This window comes from Lottia gigantea, assembly GCF_000327385.1.
Source record: "Lottia gigantea unplaced genomic scaffold LOTGIsca_10, whole genome shotgun sequence".
NCBI lineage: Eukaryota > Metazoa > Mollusca > Gastropoda > Lottiidae > Lottia > Lottia gigantea.
Window position 1 is genome coordinate 2,553,325 of NW_008706747.1, and position 19,727 is coordinate 2,573,051.

At 36.8% G+C, this 19,727-nt stretch overlaps 1 protein-coding gene across 1 annotated transcript; it reads right to left on the reverse strand.

Annotated features, from left to right (window-relative positions):
• Positions 1-522: 522 nt before the first annotated feature.
• On the reverse strand, positions 523-1,266 carry LOTGIDRAFT_109735 (hypothetical protein; the record flags this gene model as incomplete). The annotated part of the gene is made up of 1 exon (XM_009046172.1): positions 523-1,266. A coding segment is annotated over one exon (744 nt), but the record flags the coding sequence as incomplete, so codon positions are not given.
• Positions 1,267-19,727: the final 18,461 nt, after the last annotated feature.

The following is a 19,727-nucleotide window of genomic DNA, read 5'->3' on the forward strand; positions in this document are numbered from 1 at the left end:
TATAGGTTCGGAATCCTCGTTATCTTCAAATACCGGATGTGACGTCTCTAAACTTGCTATTTTAAAAGGTATCATTTCATTGCCCCCTCCTAACGGACCTTGACCTTCAATCATTTTAAGATTGACTGTCTTCTGATGTCGAGCTAACTTCATTAATTTTTGTAATTCGCGTTGTTCTTTTTTGGAAATGTCGCCCTCCGAAATGAGTACTTTAGGATGTCGATGTTTGGAGGCATACTTTTCGACTTGGTCTATGATCTCGTAGACTCGATCGGCTTCATTGGGTATATTATTATTTTTACGTCCATTCGTGTCACTTTCGATTTGCTGATTACCTTTTTGGGCTAGTTTTTGAGGATTTTGTTTCTTCTGAGTTGTATTTTCAAGATTGATTTCTTTCTCAAGCTGATGTTCGACAGGAAGATCTTCGACATTTTGAAGAAGTTTTTGGATTTTTGGATTACCTTTATGAGTTTTCCCCATTGTTTTCTCCTGATGATGATGTGGTATCTGCATTTTCGTCTTTTCTTCTGTCTTATGTTTGAGAGGACTCTGCATTTTCGTCTTTTCCTCTATCTTATGTTTGAGTGGACTCTGCATTTTCGTTTTCTCTTCCGTGTTATGTTTGAGAGGACTCTGCATTTTCGTTTTCTCTTCTGTTTTATGTTTGAGAGGACTCTGCATTTTCGTCTTTTCCTCTATCTTATGTTTGAGTGGACTCTGCATTATGGTCTTTTCCTCTTTCTTATGTTTGAGTGGACTCTGCATTTTCGTTTTCTCTTCCGTGTTATGTTTGAGAGGACTCTGCATTTTCGTTTTCTCTTCTGTTTTATGTTTGAGAGGACTCTGCATTTTCGTCTTTTCCTCTATCTTATGTTTGAGTGGACTCTGCATTATGGTCTTATCCTCTTTCTTATGTTTGAGTGGAATCTGCATTTTCGTTTTCTCTTCTGTCTTATGTTTAAGCGGACTCTTCTTTTTCGTTTTCTCGTCTGTCTTATGTTTGAGAGGACTCTGTATTTTCGTCTTTTCCTCTGTCTTATGTTTGAGTGGACTCTGCATTTTCGTTTTCTCTTCTGTCTTATGTTTGTGAGGACCCTGTATTTTCGTCTTTTCGTCTGTCTTATGTTTGTGAGGACCCTGTATTTTCGTCTTTTCCTCTGTCTTATGTTTGTGAGGACTCTGCATTATGGTCTTTTCCTCTGTCTTAAGTTTGAGTGGACTCTGCATTTTCGTCTTCTCTTCTGGTTTGAGTGGACTCTGCATTATGGTCTTCTTTTCTGTGTTATGTTTGAGTGGAACCTCTTTTAAACCCCCTTCAAACAGGTTTGATGATTGTGGTCTCTGCATTTTGGACTTTTCCTTAGACTTATGTTTTTCTGGTCTCTGTATTTTGATGAAATCATTACCTTTTGGAGAATGTCTCTGTATTTTGGTCGGTTCTGTTGTTTTAAGATGGTGTGGTCTCTGCATTTTGGTTTGCTTCGTTGTTTGATAAGGTTCCTTTACTTTCTTCTTCTCTGTAGTTTGCTGTCTTTGTATCTTTGACTGCTCTGTTGTTTTATGATGTGGTCTTTGTATTTTGGCCTGTTCTGTTGTTAGAGGTCTCTGTATCTTGGCCCGTTCTGTAGCTTTATGATGGTGTGGTCTCCGTATTTTGTTCTGCTCAGTCGTTTGTTGTATCGGTAATCTCTGCATTTTGGTTTCCTCTGTAGTTTTATCTCTCTGAATTTTGACCTGCTCTGTAGTTTTATGATGGTGTGGCCTCTGCATTATGGTTGGCTCTGTCGTTTGATTACCCTGAATTTTGACCTGCTCTGTAGTCTTGTGATGGTGTGGTCTTTGTATTTTAGTCAGCTCTGTAGTTTTATGATGTTGTGGTCTCCTTATTTTGGCCTTCTTAGTAGTTTTATCATAGGGTGGTCTTTCCATTTTGGTTGGCTCTGTAGTTTTTTGGCCATCTGTAGTTTGCTGTACCAGTAGTCTCTGTATTTTAGTCTGCAGAATATTTTGATGTTGATGTGGTCTCTGTATTTTGGTCTTCTGTATAGTTTGATGGGGTCTATGTATTTTGTACTTTTCTGTAGTTTGATCGGGTCTCTGTATAAATGTATGCTCTGTTGTTTGATTTTGATTGGACCCTAGCATTTCGGCCAAGTCATCTGCCGTGGCCTGTTTCTTTAATTTGGCCTGTTCTTTACCCTGTATCTGATGAGGTCTTCTAACCCCTGTTTGTCCTGCTTTATGCTGACTTAGTCTCTGCATTTCAAAAGGATCTTCCACTTTATTTGCCGGTGATTTCTGTATTCGTGTCTGTTCTCTGACTTTTTGTGGATGAGATCTCTGTTCTTTGGTCCGTTCTGTAGTTGTGGGTAAATTTGGTCTCTTTACTCTGCTCTTTTGGTCACCTAGACGCGGTCTCTGTCCACCTTTATGTGGTTGAGGTGATTCTGATCTCTGCATTTTTTTCTGTTCACCACCCTTGGCCATGAGATGAGGTCCACCGTAATAAATGAATGGTCTCTGAATTTGGTCTGGTAGCGGTTTGCCGAGTGCGAGTATGGGTTTACGTCGGGATCGTTCTAGAATTGAGCGTTCATGATCGTTGGCACCTTGTAACTGTCCTTCTTTGATGTCCGATGCTCTGTGCCATGGACTTCTAAAATTTGCGTTGAATCTAAAGTCTTTGCCATCTTGTAATCGTGGCTGTGATTGCCCCAGGTGGTCTTTTTTCGCTATATGTGCTGCAGTGCCTCCTGCAAGCATTAAAATTGGTTTTACAATTTAATGACCTGATTAAAACAAGGTGAGAATGGTCTGGGGCGTGATCATGTTGATGTTGATGGAACTAAGCTAGCACTCACATTCCCTGACGGCTAGTCCTTGGCCAGGCCAGATCTCTTCTTGGCATTGATTTGTCCAAGATTATCCGTACTCATTTACAGCTTGGTCGACTTGAAATGTGAGTAAAGATGACTTTACGTCTTGGTCAAAACACGTCTTTTGATGACTTTTTGCTACATTTTTCACCTAGCCTAGAGGCTAGGTAGCCGTCCAAGCTAGAATTCTCTTACTTTAAATAGACTTTAGTATTAGCCTAGTCTTAAACCTGTCGAATCTAATGCATAGTTATGTTCAATGTACCTACATCTTTTAATGCACCAATTTGCGAAACATGCAGCACTTACCTGCAAACGCAAGAAATAAACTAAAAAACAAAGCATGTCTGAGAACGGCAAGAAAATGTCCTTTAAACGTCAAATTTGCCATTTTTGTCGGCCATGTTTGATTTACTTGACGTCGTTACTTCATGACGTCACGTCATCGACGACGTCATGTAAAGCACAAAGACAGAGGCGGAGCCAGGTTTACGTCCGAGAGGGGGCGAGGGAGCGAGATTGCCCGAGTCTTTGACCTAGTTATGAGATTTTTGCCCGAAAAACTTGCTTTCGGGGCTGCGAGGGGGGAGGAGGCGGGCGCCTGTCCCCTCTGCCCCCCTTTGGCTTCGTAACTGAACAAAGACTGCCGCAATCTTTTCTATTATCCAGACGTAATATAGATCTGGGTAACGAAGGCTAGTCTATTGCTCGACCAATATTTTCCGATATGCCTAATTGATATTCATATTTGGATAAGTTATTTGTGTTAAATCGGAAACTAGTATAAGTAGCCTTTGAAACATTAATAGACGAAATTGGGAGCTGATAGGGGTAGACTAGAAAGAGAGGGACACTCAAAAACCATCTTATATATTTCTTAAGGAGATCGAAAAATACCATTGCCTGCCCCAAAGTTTTGATCACTGTATTAAATTATACGATACACTGATTTTCAAAAGAGCACTCATAAAAATTTCGGTTCCAAGACAAATATTTCTGATAAAACGACCTTGGTCTCTTGGTCATTGATCCGATACAAAATCCAAGGCACCCCCCTAAGATAACCGCTAAGGGTTATTATTTTACTTAATTCGGTCGGTAAGACATTTTGTTTTTATTTACCTAAGCGTCACAATAATACGTCATGGATAGCATGTAAACAAAACGAAGGTGCCACAAGTGTAGCCGCAGTCAATGTCCCACTGAGCTCGAAGTTTGCCCTAGGTCTCAAAAAGAATTGGGTTAATCAAATGCACGAGGTATTGCTCAACCTGTGTGACGTCATCTCTCATGTCTCCAAGGCAACTCGGTTTGCCGTCTGCCATTGGCTAATTGACCGGAAGCGATTGGGAAATCTTCGTCTGGAAATGTCAAGTAGCGAACGGAATGAATGGAAGAGAGATTTGGAGAAAAAGACAAAGAAAGAGAAGATGATGAAAATATTGCGAAACGAAATGTTTTTGTGTTGCAAGGGTTATGAAACTAGGTTTAAACCATGTTGGATCTGTCTGTTCCGAATTTATAAATGTCAGTGCATTAGGTACCCCCGCCATTTTCCATGCAATTGCCATTTCACTATAAAGGCTATATATTAACAGGCAAGCATTCTCAGAACCTTTCGACCTCCCCGCGAGATGATCTGGGAGGAATTCTAAAAATCTGTGTAATGTAAACGGCAATTTTTCTGAGAGCAGTTTACTGCGCAGACCTTCTTTGTTGCCTGCAGAATTTCGCCATTGTTCAGCGCCGTTGTTGATAACATCCGGGTGACAGCAAGGACTAATTTCAACTTGTGGTAAGATCTAACACAGCTTGAAAAGAAACTTTCAGTTTAAAATTCCTCAAAATTCGCTAATCTAACATGACTAAAGTCAAAGCGCCAAATTTCCAGCTACGTGCCACTAAACATAGCGGTTTCGTACAAAATCAGATTCCAGTATACGTTACCAGGAAATAAAACGAATATATAACTGTCAGTGAGGGAGAGGTTTTGATGTTTTAACTTGTTGCCAGTCAGCTTCCGTGTCGAATTTTTCGTCTGAATCTGTCTTCACCTAATAAAAGACATTGAATGTCTGAACGTGGAAAAGACGATGCCAAAAATTGTACGTACCCTGTTAGGCTACTCTAATTTAAAAATTGATTCACTGACGAAAGTTCCTTATCCGAAATTCGCTCATAGTGCAAGAAAGTTATCAGGATTATCAGACAAAAGACATTGTTCTGACAAATAAAGTAACCGAAAAGACTGCCACAATTATGTTCTCTGAAAGAAGTGTCGAGTTGTCAAAATCAAATAGCAACTAAAACTTATTAGCTATGTGGACTCTCTGAAAGGCATGCAGAGTTGACAAAAGCAAATAGCTAAACACTATTTGACATGTCGACGCTTCAAAAGAGATATCCCCAGTCCCCTTATATTTTTTATAACCTCGAGCATTTAAGAATATATTCGTTCCTGAAATTTTTTAGAAAAGAATCCAACAGACTACAAGTACCCCGACTCACTTTCTAGTTGTACGTTACGTCCTTGCGAAACCGGTTGTATTGCATCCCTCAAACGTGAATTATTACGTTTGGCCTAAAACAACCTTTTAATGGCGGGCATTTCACATTCTATTTTACATCACATTTTTATTAAACGTCTGCTCTTATCTTCTGTCATCCTTCTTTTGGCGGGAAAATACTTCACTTCTGCCACTCTGTTGCTTGGCATAATTGACATGAGGCGCGAAAATTACTTCAGCATTAAAAATGGTGAGGAAACTGGCGGGTGTTACTTGTAATGAACTGTTAAATTATTTAGAGGTGACGTGTGCATCAGGATCGAGTGCATTCTTAAGTTTTTTAAGGTGCATTGAAAGGAAGGAAGACAGAAACAACCATTTTTTTTACAAGGATAACAACTTAAGTTCGTGAGAATCTTTCTACCAGCTGGTCCTTGGCCAAACCTCTCGGAGTTGATCTTTCATGGATTACCTGTACACATTTACAGCTGGGTCAACTGGAATAATGAGGAAATATGACTTATTCAAGGTCACCAGACGTTCACATACCTGATCGGTATAAGAACCCATGACCACCATTTGGTCTACATAGCCAAGACGAATCTCCGTGAAAGTACTGGCCTTGGTTACAGAGCATTGGTTATTTTAAAGCATCAAGGCAAAGGTTGTGAACAGATCGGCTGCTGGCTAGGTCAAGGACATTACACGGGCAAAGATCATTTCCGCTACAGGCAATGCGTATGAAAGGTTCTCGTCCGTTGGAAGAATGTGTTCACTTTATTGTGTCTCCGGTTTTCATTAAAAGGAACTGATATGTAGGGCGTAAAACTCTATTTTATTACTTCCATTCCTGTTCAATGCATTTGCTGTCCTGATGAGGATTACGTACCTGAAACACGTTACGGCAGCATTAGAGACATACATTTTCTTAAGCTAATTGAATTTTTTTCTGAAACACTTTTCATAAATAGGAAGTATTTGTCAAAACTTATTCGAACAAAAAATGCGCATATGATATCAAAATGTACTTTAAACGCCTAAGGTATAATCGTTTCTTTTGACCTAAAGCCACTAGGGGTTATCGACCTTGCCCAAGAGTTATGCCCCTTAATTAGCCGGCTCATTAGTGCTGTGTACAATGTACACTGGCTTCAGAACATATTTAAACAGAAATAATATGACATTAAGTGAAGCGATCATTGCTCGATCATTCACTCTAAAACTAAAACTTTCAGTTCATAACTTTGTGGAATACGTTGACTTGCTAATAATCTAATACAAGTTTTAAAAAAAAGAGAAAGAAACCACAATATTTTACTTAAGTCGACCAAACACCATAGCTATCACCAGTTGTGTATGGTTGCAAATAAGAATATCGGTTATAAGTTTCGAACGCAACTTTCATGCAACACGTTGACTTGCTACTTATCCCACTGACAGAATAAGACTATGGTATGAGGAGACTTCAACATATTTTCACACGCCGACCGAGATTAGGACCCACAGCCAGCAACTATCAACTATCAAGCATAGTTAAGATGCATAGTCACCGTGTAAATTTGGGTATACTTTCATTTATTTTATCGAGTGTTATGTTTTGACTTTCAGGGCGGTCACACCAAGCCCTAGGGGTTCAACGAAAGGGGACAAATGGTTCTGATTGTCAAAGGCCCGTAGCCAGATTTGATAGTTTTGAGGGGCAAGTATTATATCCGGAGGGGCAGTGGTCGGATGTCAGACTCCCTTCCTCTCTGAAGCTACGGGTCAGGAAAGTCATGGAACTAAATCTATATTGATCTATATCTATCAAGTGAAATGTTTTGATACGGAAGGCAATATCCGATGTGACCTTGCCAATATGAATTGACCTTGGTCACGTGGTCTGAAGGTGACGAGAAAGGAAGTACGGCTATATTTGGTAGTGTTTAATGAATTGAGAATTTGTTTATTTCACAGTTGCACTTTAATAGAAGGAAAAGGTTAAAAATATCACCAAGGCTTGTTTTGAATTGTTTGTTTACTACTTAATTAAATTTGGGTCCCGGATGTCATGAAGGTCAAACTCTGTTGATCAAGGTCAAATTTGAAAAGATGTTTGTTTCGATAAAGATTTTACTTTTTTTTCAAAAAGCCTACTGATAAAATTATGCTTTTAGCTACGTGAACTCTCCAAAAGGATGATGAGATGACGAGCCTAATTACCAAATAAACATTGTCACTTATCCATACTAACCGACACGGATGCCGAGTTGACAAATTCGATTCACACATTTGCTTTGCATCAGACTTTCCAAAAGAGTTGTAAACCTCTTTTACATTATAAACGTTATCCATTCTCCATTCTCAGAACATCACTTAGAACGGAACGGATGAATTTTGCGATAAAAAAAATAATGGGCGCATCAAAATCGTTCTTGTGTAGAGTTGTAGTGGGGTATCGCTCTCAGAACGGAACGGATGGATTTGTATAAAATTCCGAGAACCTTTCCAGTTCAGAGGAAGTGAAGTTTAAAGAAGTGTGAGAAGTATACGGAGTGCTGTCAGACAGTAAAAAGAGGATGAAATACGACGCTGGTCAAGCTTTAGAAGGTTTAGGTGGTGGTAGCACCGATCGATACACAGTTCATATTAGTAACCGACACATTACTCGGATGTAGGCTACTTTCGCAATTCAGTTCGTGCACTCATTCTTTTCAGAGAGTCCATAAGGCTAATGATGCTTTTTGGATACTTTTTTCAAATATATTTGTGAAAATTTAACAAATGAAGCGTCAACTATAATTTCTTAATAAGACAAAAAATTGCGATCTTTAGATGAATTAAATCAAAAATGAGTTCAAGCTGAAAAATATTGGGACGTCACCGCCTTATCAAAATTTAATGAGTTGAGCTGGGTCTACACCGCCTAGTTGAATCTTAATGAGAAGACCCAAGACTGCAATTTTCTTATCGGTTGTTATCTGCGGCGCTATTTAAATGAATTTATAGCCAAGAATTCAGGAATTATTAAAGCAATGAAATGTATCCCACTGCGAAAACGAGTTAGAACTCTTCACAAATTAGATAAGAAGGCGAAAAAATACCGTAGTGCATCACGGCAAATTCGAGCAGACGTGAGAACCTCTGCTGCGCATCATACTGTTTCCTAGCAGGCGATAATGAGCTAAAGATCCAAATCGCAATATGAATTAATTCAGACGTGCTTACTGTCGAAAGTTAATCGGTTGTTCTTACTTAAGTTTTTGACCGTCCTGAGTGGACGTCTTCTGCATATCATCTTCACAATGTCAAGCTATCACGAAGTTCGTCTTATACCTTGACTGCAATAACCATCTTTCTTGTATCACGGAAGTTTGTAAATGAAGCGATTTGGTTGGATTGTACGTTAGAGAATACAGCCAATCAGAGCTCTCGAGTCTGTAAACAATAGATCCTAATACTTACGCCTCTTTCTGGCGAGAACTCTGATTGGTGGTATTTCTTTGCGTACAATCCGATCAAATGGCTGGATTTGTAACTTTTTGACACGAGACACGAGGCGATTGCTGTCAAGGTATAAGACGAAGCGAGAAATAAATAGCTTGAAATCCAACTACCAACTACTACGACTACCAACAACTACCTAGCTTGCGATATCAGCACGTTAACTTGTCATCTACCAACAAACCAACCAAATAGCTTGACATTGTGGAGATTGCATTTTCACATGTGGTCTCGAATGCAGCAAAAATTGTAGTGATGACTAAACAAAGCCTTAAAATGTATAAGCAAGTCGGTCAACGATTCTCCTGTCCTATTGTTCGCCGTACAAGGCTGAAGCCTGAGGAAGAATTCTAAATAGTTTACATTAGAACTGATCTATATCGAGTCAATTCTATCAGGACAAAGCTTGAATGTCAGTGATGGCCATTAACCGTCTTGCTAGAAAAAATAACCTTCTTTAAGCTGATGACTTAGAAAATGACTGGGAAATGTTATCGTCTTCGGCCAATGTCCACCTTATTAATGGAATGGCTTTGTTGGGTTGAAATTTTTTAAGTAGGCCAAACGTCCATTTTATTTTTATATAGAGCTCAACTTAGAGGATATTTTGAAAGGATGAAAATAAACTGTTGTTTTACAGGGTCAATAACTTAGGTTCACAAGGATCCAATCTACCAGTTGGTCCTTGGCCAAATCTCTTGGCATAGATCTTTCCTGGATAATCCATACTCACTTGTAGCTGGGTTGATTGGGATAATGAGAAAAGATGACTTATTAGATGTTTCCGAAATTCGCGAGTTCATTCAGTTGTTCAAAGCAAAGTATTCCGAATGAATAAATAGTTTCCACCTTTATCATGGTGGGCGTGGTCTAATTAAGTCGTTTCATGTATATATTATCAAGAAGGCGTGGTTTACTGGTGACAGTTTGACAGGTTTATTGTATAAAATGTTAAAGGTGTAGCGTCTATCTTGTATATAACAAGTTTACACTGTATGTATATCTTACTCTTATCGCTGTAAACTTTCTATTCTGATAGCGAGATGCCACAGAGTGCAGCCAGGCCAACATTTGGATATAGTCTCGAATAGTCCAGCTTTTCAAAATGAAGAAAAAATGGGGGAGGGGCATTTGGTTGTGGTCCGATTGGATCCGTCACAAAACGACTTCTGGATTCAGACCACAAAAGTTCTGTAGTTGACAAGGTACTTAATGTTGGCCAGGCTTTCATAATCATGACTGTTATATTGCTCATTTGATTGGTTTAAAATTCCCTCATTAGAACTGGACTGTTGTAGAACACTTGTTAGATTACAATGGAGACGAAAAGCATCAGAAAAAATAAGCGAAATTGATTTTAAGTAAATAACTTTCAATATTTCGTTTTGGTCACTAACGGCTGGATAAGAGGGACTTCATTAATCAAATTGAATTAAAATACGGTGCTGTTTAATTAATTATACACACTCCCCTCGTATATCTTCATTATTAAACAAATAAATAAACAGTATAGTGTGGAAAGGAGGGAGGGCAATTAATAAATAGAATTGGGAATAATAGAGAGTGCGGAACAAGGTGAATCGTTAACAGTGTCTTTAGATCTTTTGGTTACGAGGTTTCGAGGTATCGGACTCGTCAAATTTTGAAGAAAATGGCCGAGAGTTTCTTCCTAAGGTAGTTTGTTACAAATTTTGTTTTCTAAAATATATTTCATATTCATTTTCCTCATTGTACATTGCAAATTTGGCCGTCAATTTATGAAGAGATCATATAACATTGAAGGACTTTTAATAGAAGAAAAAAAAAACCCAAAACCTATTCAGAGCAACGAATGGCGTGGATTGCACACTGTATGGCGTTGTTGCTCTTCATTAGCACAATTGGTAGACATTAGAAACTTTTTACTTGAGAGAAAACCCACAACACAGGCGATTTTCATTTGAGAATTTGGAAAAACTGTTCAGTCCTGGATTAATTAAGAAACCAAGAATCTAAATGGCATTAAAGGTGTCAGGGAAAGCCTATCAATTGTTTTGACAATTTTATGTGTTTATTTGCCGAACTTTGTGCCATTTCGTTGTCACGTGACAAGATAAACCAGGCATAATATAACAATAATGTCGTGACCTCGATGATAGCAAATGACCTTGAGATAAAGACTTTTCTACGATTGTCGTTAATGGTAATTTTTATTCTGGCCTGTTTCACTCAAGCAATCGTCACACTTGGATATAAGGCCATTCATTGGCTATTTTAAGACTGGGTTAATGCGTCTACATTTTGGAGGAGGTAGTCTGTTTATCCAGTCTTTTTGTTTAATTAATGATGTCGAATTTATGCGGATCTGATTTGAATAAGGTTTGAAGAATCTAATTTGGAGTAAAAAAAATATAAAAAGAAGAGCGATTTGTTTTTTTTCTTCAAAATAACTGTATCAAACGTTTCGAGACAATTTCTGGACGAGTCGGAATTTTTTCAGCAGTGTACCGAATGTATTAAAATTTAATTCAAGTAATTACTAAGCGTTTAGTTTTATACTTTGTGCTGATTACTTGAATACTAGATTAGTCCAAAATACATGCTCCTATTTCTAGGTATTCGAGACCATTTTCAAATCGTAATTTTTAATAATAGTGTTTCGAATGTGTTAAAAATTTAATTCGAGTACAGGTTGAAGTACTCGGATTTCGAGTAATTAGCTAGCGAATGATAACTCGAACACAGAATGAAAGAACGAAGGCTTGTTCAATCGAAATATTATACCGTATTCCCCCCAAAAAAAATTATCATTGCAAATATTGAATTTCTGGTTTTAAAAAAATGTTTTTGATAAGAAATAGTGTTTTTTTTTATGGAATTCTAATGGATAATTTTGCGGTAAAAAAAGTTTTGTCGAAATTTTTGTAGTAACAAGGTATGAATTAGGAAATGTCCACATCCTGTAGCACACGGGGCCTCGAATTTTCCTACCATAGACTACTTTTCTATTTCGGCCTCTCCGATCATGCTTGCATTCCAGAAATTCAGTCATCCGTACTGCTCTTTCGGACAAACTTATCGACAGCGGTCAATCTGAAGTGAACCCCCAACGTTTCGAACTCAACCCCCTTGTGACACTCGCGTTATATTAATGGTAAATACATTTTCTATGAACGTGTCGAACTCGACATTTGAACAGGTTTATATTCATTTCTAAGTTTGATGACTTTACCAGAGTCTGATGATATCCAATGTTATCTATGGGGCTTTATGGTCGAAACAGTAACGTATGAAAGACAAGGCGAGGGAGGGGTGTGGGGCGAGCACTGCCCAATTTACTGTCCCAGAAGGGGGGGGGGGGGGCATTCTTTCGCGATATAAAATGAAGTGATGAAAAATTTGAAAGTGGTGATGGGCGAAGGGCAAACTGTGTAGCCTCATTTTTGCATGATGAACTTCCCTAAACGGTTAAAGGCAAAATTTTCCCTCATTGCACACTGCATCAGCTGCAGAAAAGAAGGAAGTAAGGAAAAATCTGTTTACAAACATGAATTAGGATTTGAAACATTTGATTGTGTTTGAAAAACAGAAAACGTATGTTTTAAATATATTTTTGTTTATTTGAAGGGAAAAACTGTTTCATTATTTTCCTATCATTGCATCTTTAAATCATGAGCATTGTTTATAATTAACTTCGTTTATTTGACTGATTACAGCAATAACTCCTGCTTAAATCTACATTCACTTCTAGACATTTTACTTTAAAGTGGCAGTCGCTCTTTCTTTTCGGCTCATTTTGTATTTTGGTGTTCTCTTTTATATACTTTTGTCATTGGGTTAACGAAATGAAATAGAGTTTTATATCCTACTGTTCTGTATCTTATTAGACTAATGAAATGAAATAGAGTTTTATATCCTACTGTTCTGTATCTTATTAGACTAATGAAATGTAATAGAGTTTTATATCCTACTGTTCTGTATCTTATTGGACAAATGAAATAAAATGAAGTTTTACGTCTTATAGTTCTGCATCTTAAAGGGTTATTGAAATGAAATGGAATTTTATATCCTACTGTTCTGTACCTTATTGGACTAATGAAATGAAATGGAGTTTTATATCCTACTGTTCTGTATCTTATTGGACTAATGAAATGAAATGGGGTTTTATATCCTACTGTTCTGTTTCTTATTGGACAAATGAAATAAAATGAAGTTTTACGTCTTATAGTTCTGCATCTTAAAGGGTTATTGAAATGAAATGGAATTTTATATCCTACTGTTCTGTATCTTATTGGACTAATGAAATGAAATGGAATTTTATATTCTACTGTTCTGTATCTTATTGGACTAATGAAATGAAATAGAGTTTTATATCCTACTGTTCTGTATCTTATTGGACTAATGAAATGAAATGGAGTTTTACATCTTACTGTTCTGTATCTTAAAGGGTTAATGAAATGAAATGGAGTTTTACATCCTTGTGTTCTGTCCCATACTTGACTAAATCCAAATAAATTAATAATCAGAAAGTCTTTCAATGGAATGAAGTAGGCCTATTAATTCCCTTTTGATCTAATCCGTTTTACGTTTTTAACCTTTAATTTAATTAAAAAAATCTTTCGTTTTATAGTTGGCTTACTCTTTCAAGAATCCAACTTTTGTTCGTTTAAATATTTTCTAAACTATTCTTAATCTTGTGGAAATTAGAGTCGCTTTAAAACGAAAAGATTTAAACGTTTCAGTGTGTTGTAAATTCAACTCATCCTTCAAACAAAACATTTCCTCGTTCTTTCTTTTTTACATGTCAAAAATCGACTGCACGTGCGTGCATTCATTTATCATCAGTCGGTATTTGAAGTCTCAGCTGGCGTAGTAATTTAACGCGGAAGTATACTACCACCCCGTGTGATATTTAACCTGCCTAGTGATGAGAACTACTTCATCACATGCCATTTCAGACGTGCACGATTTTTTCATCCATTTTTTTAAAAAAAATATTTTCCTTTCCGCTTGTAAAAATTATTCAGCAATTGAAAGATACACACGTTTCATGTGACCACTGAAAGACTTGTATTTAATTAGGCTGATGGCTCTGATAGCCCTGACCCTAACGAAATATTGTGTCCACTCTTGATTCAGCGCCTCCAACGAGAGGGGTGGGGGGGGGGGTATTCCTAATGCATAGAGGGCCCATAGTCTACAGGTTCATTATACTTCGTATTTGTTCCATTTCTCAATAACGTTTTAAAAGGAATTTGGATTTTTTATTATCAAAATTCTGAAAGGTTGAAGAAAGGGGGAGAGGGGGGGGGGGGGGGATTCTGACCACTCCAGAACACCCGATGTCTCCCTTCTGATGTCTTTAGAAAAGTTCCATACAAACGTAGAAAATCAAAACGTTAAGATAAACATTCTTACAAGGTTTAGATTTTCAAAAATGCACGTGAACTTCATCGTGCAGCAGACATGACGACATTTCGTCACTTGACAGAAAGGCGCGATGAAATTCAAGATGGCGGGTAGCAACGAGATAAAACGTACCCAAAATATCTTGTGTTTCATTGAGCTCATAAAATCTCTAGTCGTAACAAGTGACTCCACTCAATAATCGCATTTTTCACATTTTTCTTTGGCAGGAAACACTGACATGCGTTGTTGTATAAGACTTGTACATTTTTTATTACAAATTCAGCGAGTTACTTACCTAACAAATTTTCGTTTTTTTGTTTTAGAAATACGATTTTTTGCAGGCATGAAAATTAACACTATCGAATATGAAGTATATCAAGGCCTTTACATGACAGACGTTCATCCCTACATTTAGGCCTATGCTTTCACAACCTAGGCCTACCTGTCCGACGATGTCATCTCCAAAGTTGGTGGCCTAGGCCTACCTAAAGACATTTGGAGGCAATTTTGTCCTCCTGTCTCATGGTAGGCTAGCTTCCACTATATGGACCTTCCCATCGGAATGCCTCAGATCACGTCACCTTCAAAGGTAGTGATACGACTTGATTCAATTTCCCTTTTTACAAATTTACAAATCCTTAGTAATTTTCGAGGTATATCCGTCGAGTGATCATTTTAGAGTGCAGCAAACAAGTCCATTACAACATATCCTACGTTTATCTGATCGGCTCGCGTCTCACACTACATCCGGTATTTTTCACACCTTTGACAAATACGCCAATTATTTGTAATCGTTCTCGAGCACAATAAGGTGTGCCCCGAATTGATCCTAATCAAATCACAATATTGCTCAGCAGCCGACAAAATTGCACCTCGCGTCTTACACTACTACCGTTAATGTTAGATAACTCTTCTCGCCTATAAATAACTCTATTATCCAGTGAGAAATCTAGCCGTTCTCTGAACGGCGGTGAGTCTTTTGATATCTACCGACACGTCGATTTCTATTATCCGATAAATGTAATATTTGTAACGGAAGACAAAACCAACCGATAATTAGCCTGTCCATGTAACCATCATATCCGTACTTGTGAATGTCTGGAACACGTGACTAGAACTCGCGCCAGATGAGACCACGACCAAACGTCTTCCTTTGTTGATTGAGGAATTCCCAGAGCGCTGTCCAAACCTCTCGACATTGTCAGTCTTTTTACTACTAATTGATAAGCAAACCATTCACAATTTTTTTTTCTTTTAGATCTTTACCGCGAAATCATTATGACGTTGATTTTTTACGTGATTCATCCGTCCAGCATTGTTGCCGTGCGTTCAGGTCTGTCTGGACGTACGTAGGACGTAAAACTCCATTAATGTCATTTCAGGATTTACCAATTTTCATATTCTGAAATATCTTTGTTTCTTTTTAATGGACAGTATATTTGATTTGAAAGTTGAAAATTCTTTGCCCCTATTAGATACTCTAACTATTCAGCCCTGAGTTCAGACGTCTAGCGATAACTGTAGAGAAAAGCTTAACCGAAAATAACGCGATAAACACTTAGTTTTTTAAGTGGAAATATTTTGATAAATTACGAGACCCACAGGCGCTTGTCAAAAACTTGGAAAGGTGATATTAGTCTCCACAACACGCATACGTTTTTCGTTTTATAATCTAAATGTACACCATTTTCCAGACTTGCAAGATAAGAGTTTCCTGCTTTGGAAATTTTCGACATTTAAATATATGTTTGAAGGGTAGTACTTGATTAGCCATTGACAGTTGAGAAAATGAAAGGGCTTCGTTTAAAATTGACACGGTTATTGACAACCAAACTCACTCATCTAGAAATTGACAAAACCACAAAATGTTTAAACATTCAATTTGTGGAATTCTGCAATCTAAAAAGAGCATATGATTATTTTTCAACGATTTTCTTTCAATTCTTTTCCAATGCAACACGATTTCTTAGTTAGAACAATAATTCGTTTCATGTTTGGATAATACCCGTATAATTTGTGTGTAACCGGTATCGAACAAAATGTCACAAGAAAAAAGAACAAAACGAAAGAAAATTGATTTTTTAATACCAGAATCAATTAACGCAAATTAGCACATATTATTCTTTCTTTTGCGTTTATTTATTCTCAATTCCATTTTGTACAGTAGCCTCATGTTTTTAATATTGACATTGACTAAACAATAGGAAACGAAATAATGTTTACGAGAGGAAACATTCGATTTCAAGATTTTATCAAAATCTTTAAGAGGTTTAAGATCTAGTTTGGGTTTAGGAAAAATCTTTGAAGCATAAATAATGAATTCTACAAAACGTAAAAATATAACAAGATTAACAAGTTAACAATAAATGAAATTTTAAAAGGAACTGCATGACTTGGGAAACACTATCGCAGAATGTGATCGGGATTAAACAAAAGTCAGTATCGTAGAGCAAAATTTCAAAAATTCTAGTTTTACTTTTTGGTTGATTTTTCCCTTGGAATACAAGTTTTGAGAAAAAGGGAAACAGAATATGACCTATGTTTTTTCTCCATAATATCAAAGAACGCTTTGTCCTTTGATTTTAAGAAACCAAACTATACCTTTAATGTATGATAACTTGTCGGAAACTTCAAAAAGATGATGGTATGGATATTTCAAGTTTTTGGTAGAAAGATGTTAAGTGATTGTCAAGAGATAGTTTGAGTTTGAAGAATAAGTTGAAATATCGGAAATTCTCTTCAAATGTTCATGATACTCATATCGAGTGGGTGTTAAAATTCAATTTTGGTAGCAGTTCTTCTGAGCTGTCTTTCTTTGTAAAGAATATAAACTAATTTCTGTTGAAGGCTCGTCCAGTTATAGTCTTCTTTTCCTTCTCTTTAGGAAAAGAAACATTTGTCAAAATTGTAACCCAAATAAATGGGTTTTGCTTTCATCACGAATATAGCCGATTGATTGAGCTCAATATTAGACATCCGGATGACCTTTCAAATTTAAAATTCGGCGCCAGATTCTCTTACAATTTAAGCAGTGAAAACGCACAAATTAGTTTTAGATTAATCATTTTTTAGGTATTATTAATTTTCGATCAAAATTCGAATTTGAAATATCTTCAGTATTTCGTCCCTCCATCAAGAGGCATATCCACGTCAAAGTCAAAATAAAATTTAAGAGTAAGGTCAACTTAGCCCGCAACTCTGAGGTTAAATTCTAGCGAACACGAAACCATGAGCTCTATCAAAGACTTTGTATTGTTTTGACACAAACGTGGCTCAAAGGTGACAATTTCTCACATTCAAAGGCTCGTCTGCTACAGACTCTGACACTAGAGGAAGCAGAAAGGTTGGAGAGAAGTCGCCATGTTCGCTAATTAAAGAGAGACGTTCGATTGCCCACTGGCGGTCTCTTTCACCACGTTGAAGCGCCAGATGAGTCACCACATGCGCATGCGTGAATACTATACGCCCTCCAGCGACGCCCGGTACAGCGGAAGTGGGAAGCGGTACAGTTACCCCCTGAGATCTATCAGCCATTGCTGAGGGATAGAGGTCAACCGATGAGAGGACCTCGACGACACGTTGCCCGGGGGTAGAGAAATATTATTTATGAAACTGTCCGCGATGATGTTTGACTATAAAGGAAATGTCATGTTAAAACTTGGATGTTTTCGGGGTAGGTCGGACTTGGTTTCATGAGGACATTTCAACGTCGCACTCGTAATTGCATCTATGTTTCGAAGAAAATGTTTGTTGTTCATAAATACGCCAAGAGGCCATTGTAATTTTCATTTTGAAAAATAGATGGCAATGTAATTTGTGGAAAAGTTGTGTTCCAAAACATTCAAAAATGTAATATTCTCATAAGGCAAAACGAATAAAAGGCTGATCTGATGTAAATTGTTGAAATGTTAACACGTAAAAACTAAAAGAAGTTGTTTATCAAGCGATGATGTCACTGTAATATTTTGAACCTTTGTTAGGGTAGGCCTACAATATGATAATAAATTTTATCAATGGTTATAACAATGAATGTAATTTGTTGAAACGTCGTGCTGGAAGGCATCGGGTAACAGCATGTATATCTATTTAATGGGTTTGGGATAGGGGAAATATTTTCGACCCCTATCTTAAATTCCCACTGATTGATTGGGGGAGGGAGGGGGGTTGCACCAACACAGCTCACCCCCTCCCCCACCCTACGTCTATGCTTAATATTACTTAATGCTGTAGTATACCTATCGCACCATTTAATGCACTTTTTAGCTTCCTATTGTTTGTCATAATTAAATTTTCTCTGCACTGTGATTAACTCTTTAGTCCTATTGTCATAGAAAATTACATATTTAAAAATTTATTTGATAATTACCGTACTTATTCCAAAAATTACTCTTAGTGAATTAATGAAATTACCGTATTTCACAGTGAAATTACATATTTTGAATTTTATTGGAAAATTACCGTATTAATTCGAAAAATTGCCGTAGTGAATTAATGAAATTACCGTATTTCACAGTGAAATTACATATTTTGAATTTTATTAGAAGATTACTGTATTAATTCGAAAAATTGCCGTAGTGCATTAATGAAATTACCGTATTTAGTTAGAAAATTATTGATGTAGCTTTCTTGAAATATTTGACAAGCCCGAAAGCTGTAATATATTAACGTAAACTATGCTTGAACTACCAGTCAAATTGTAGAAAGGAAAATGTTTATGCTTTAGTAAAAATTATTTCAAAATAAATGAATGATTATTTAACACTACAGAAGTATTTATTTAAAATAAATGAATAAATGTATAAATAAATGAATAGTTATGGTAACAAATTCTTTATTTTCAATAAATTTTGGTTAAATTCGTTTATTTTATTTTCTTCCATCTTTATTAATCTAAACAATATCTTTAAAATGAAACGAAACATTTTATGACAAAAAAAAGACATTCTCGTTTCTAATTTTCGTTTCGTTTAATAAGAAAATTTCTTTGAAAATTTTTTAATTGAATCCAAGTTTTGTAATATTACTTCACAAAAAACGAAATATTTTCTCAGTAAGCAAATTCTGCAACTTTTGTTTCGTTTCGTAACATTTTCATCTACATAAATATAACCAACGCCTTTAGGTCATTACTAGTTTTTTACGCAACCAATAGGTCGAAGGTTCTTGCCGCTTCCAAGGTCAGAGCGACATCCTTGATAGACCGAATTATTGCAACATCGTTTCTACTGTCTAGGGCAATGGATTTAGAAATTCTATATTGCGATATATACCAAGGTAGGCTGAAACAAGTCTTATTTTATAGAATCGTTGGTGCTTGAATTCTCAGAATTTTTTACTATTGTGTCGTTTCGTTTATTATTGCCCCTCTGCAGTTGTACATCGATTGGCTTATGCTGTAGCCTTTGTAAAATTTCCCTCATCTTACACTGCACGGTGTAGTCCATCGTCAATGCAAAATCTCGTCGAATGA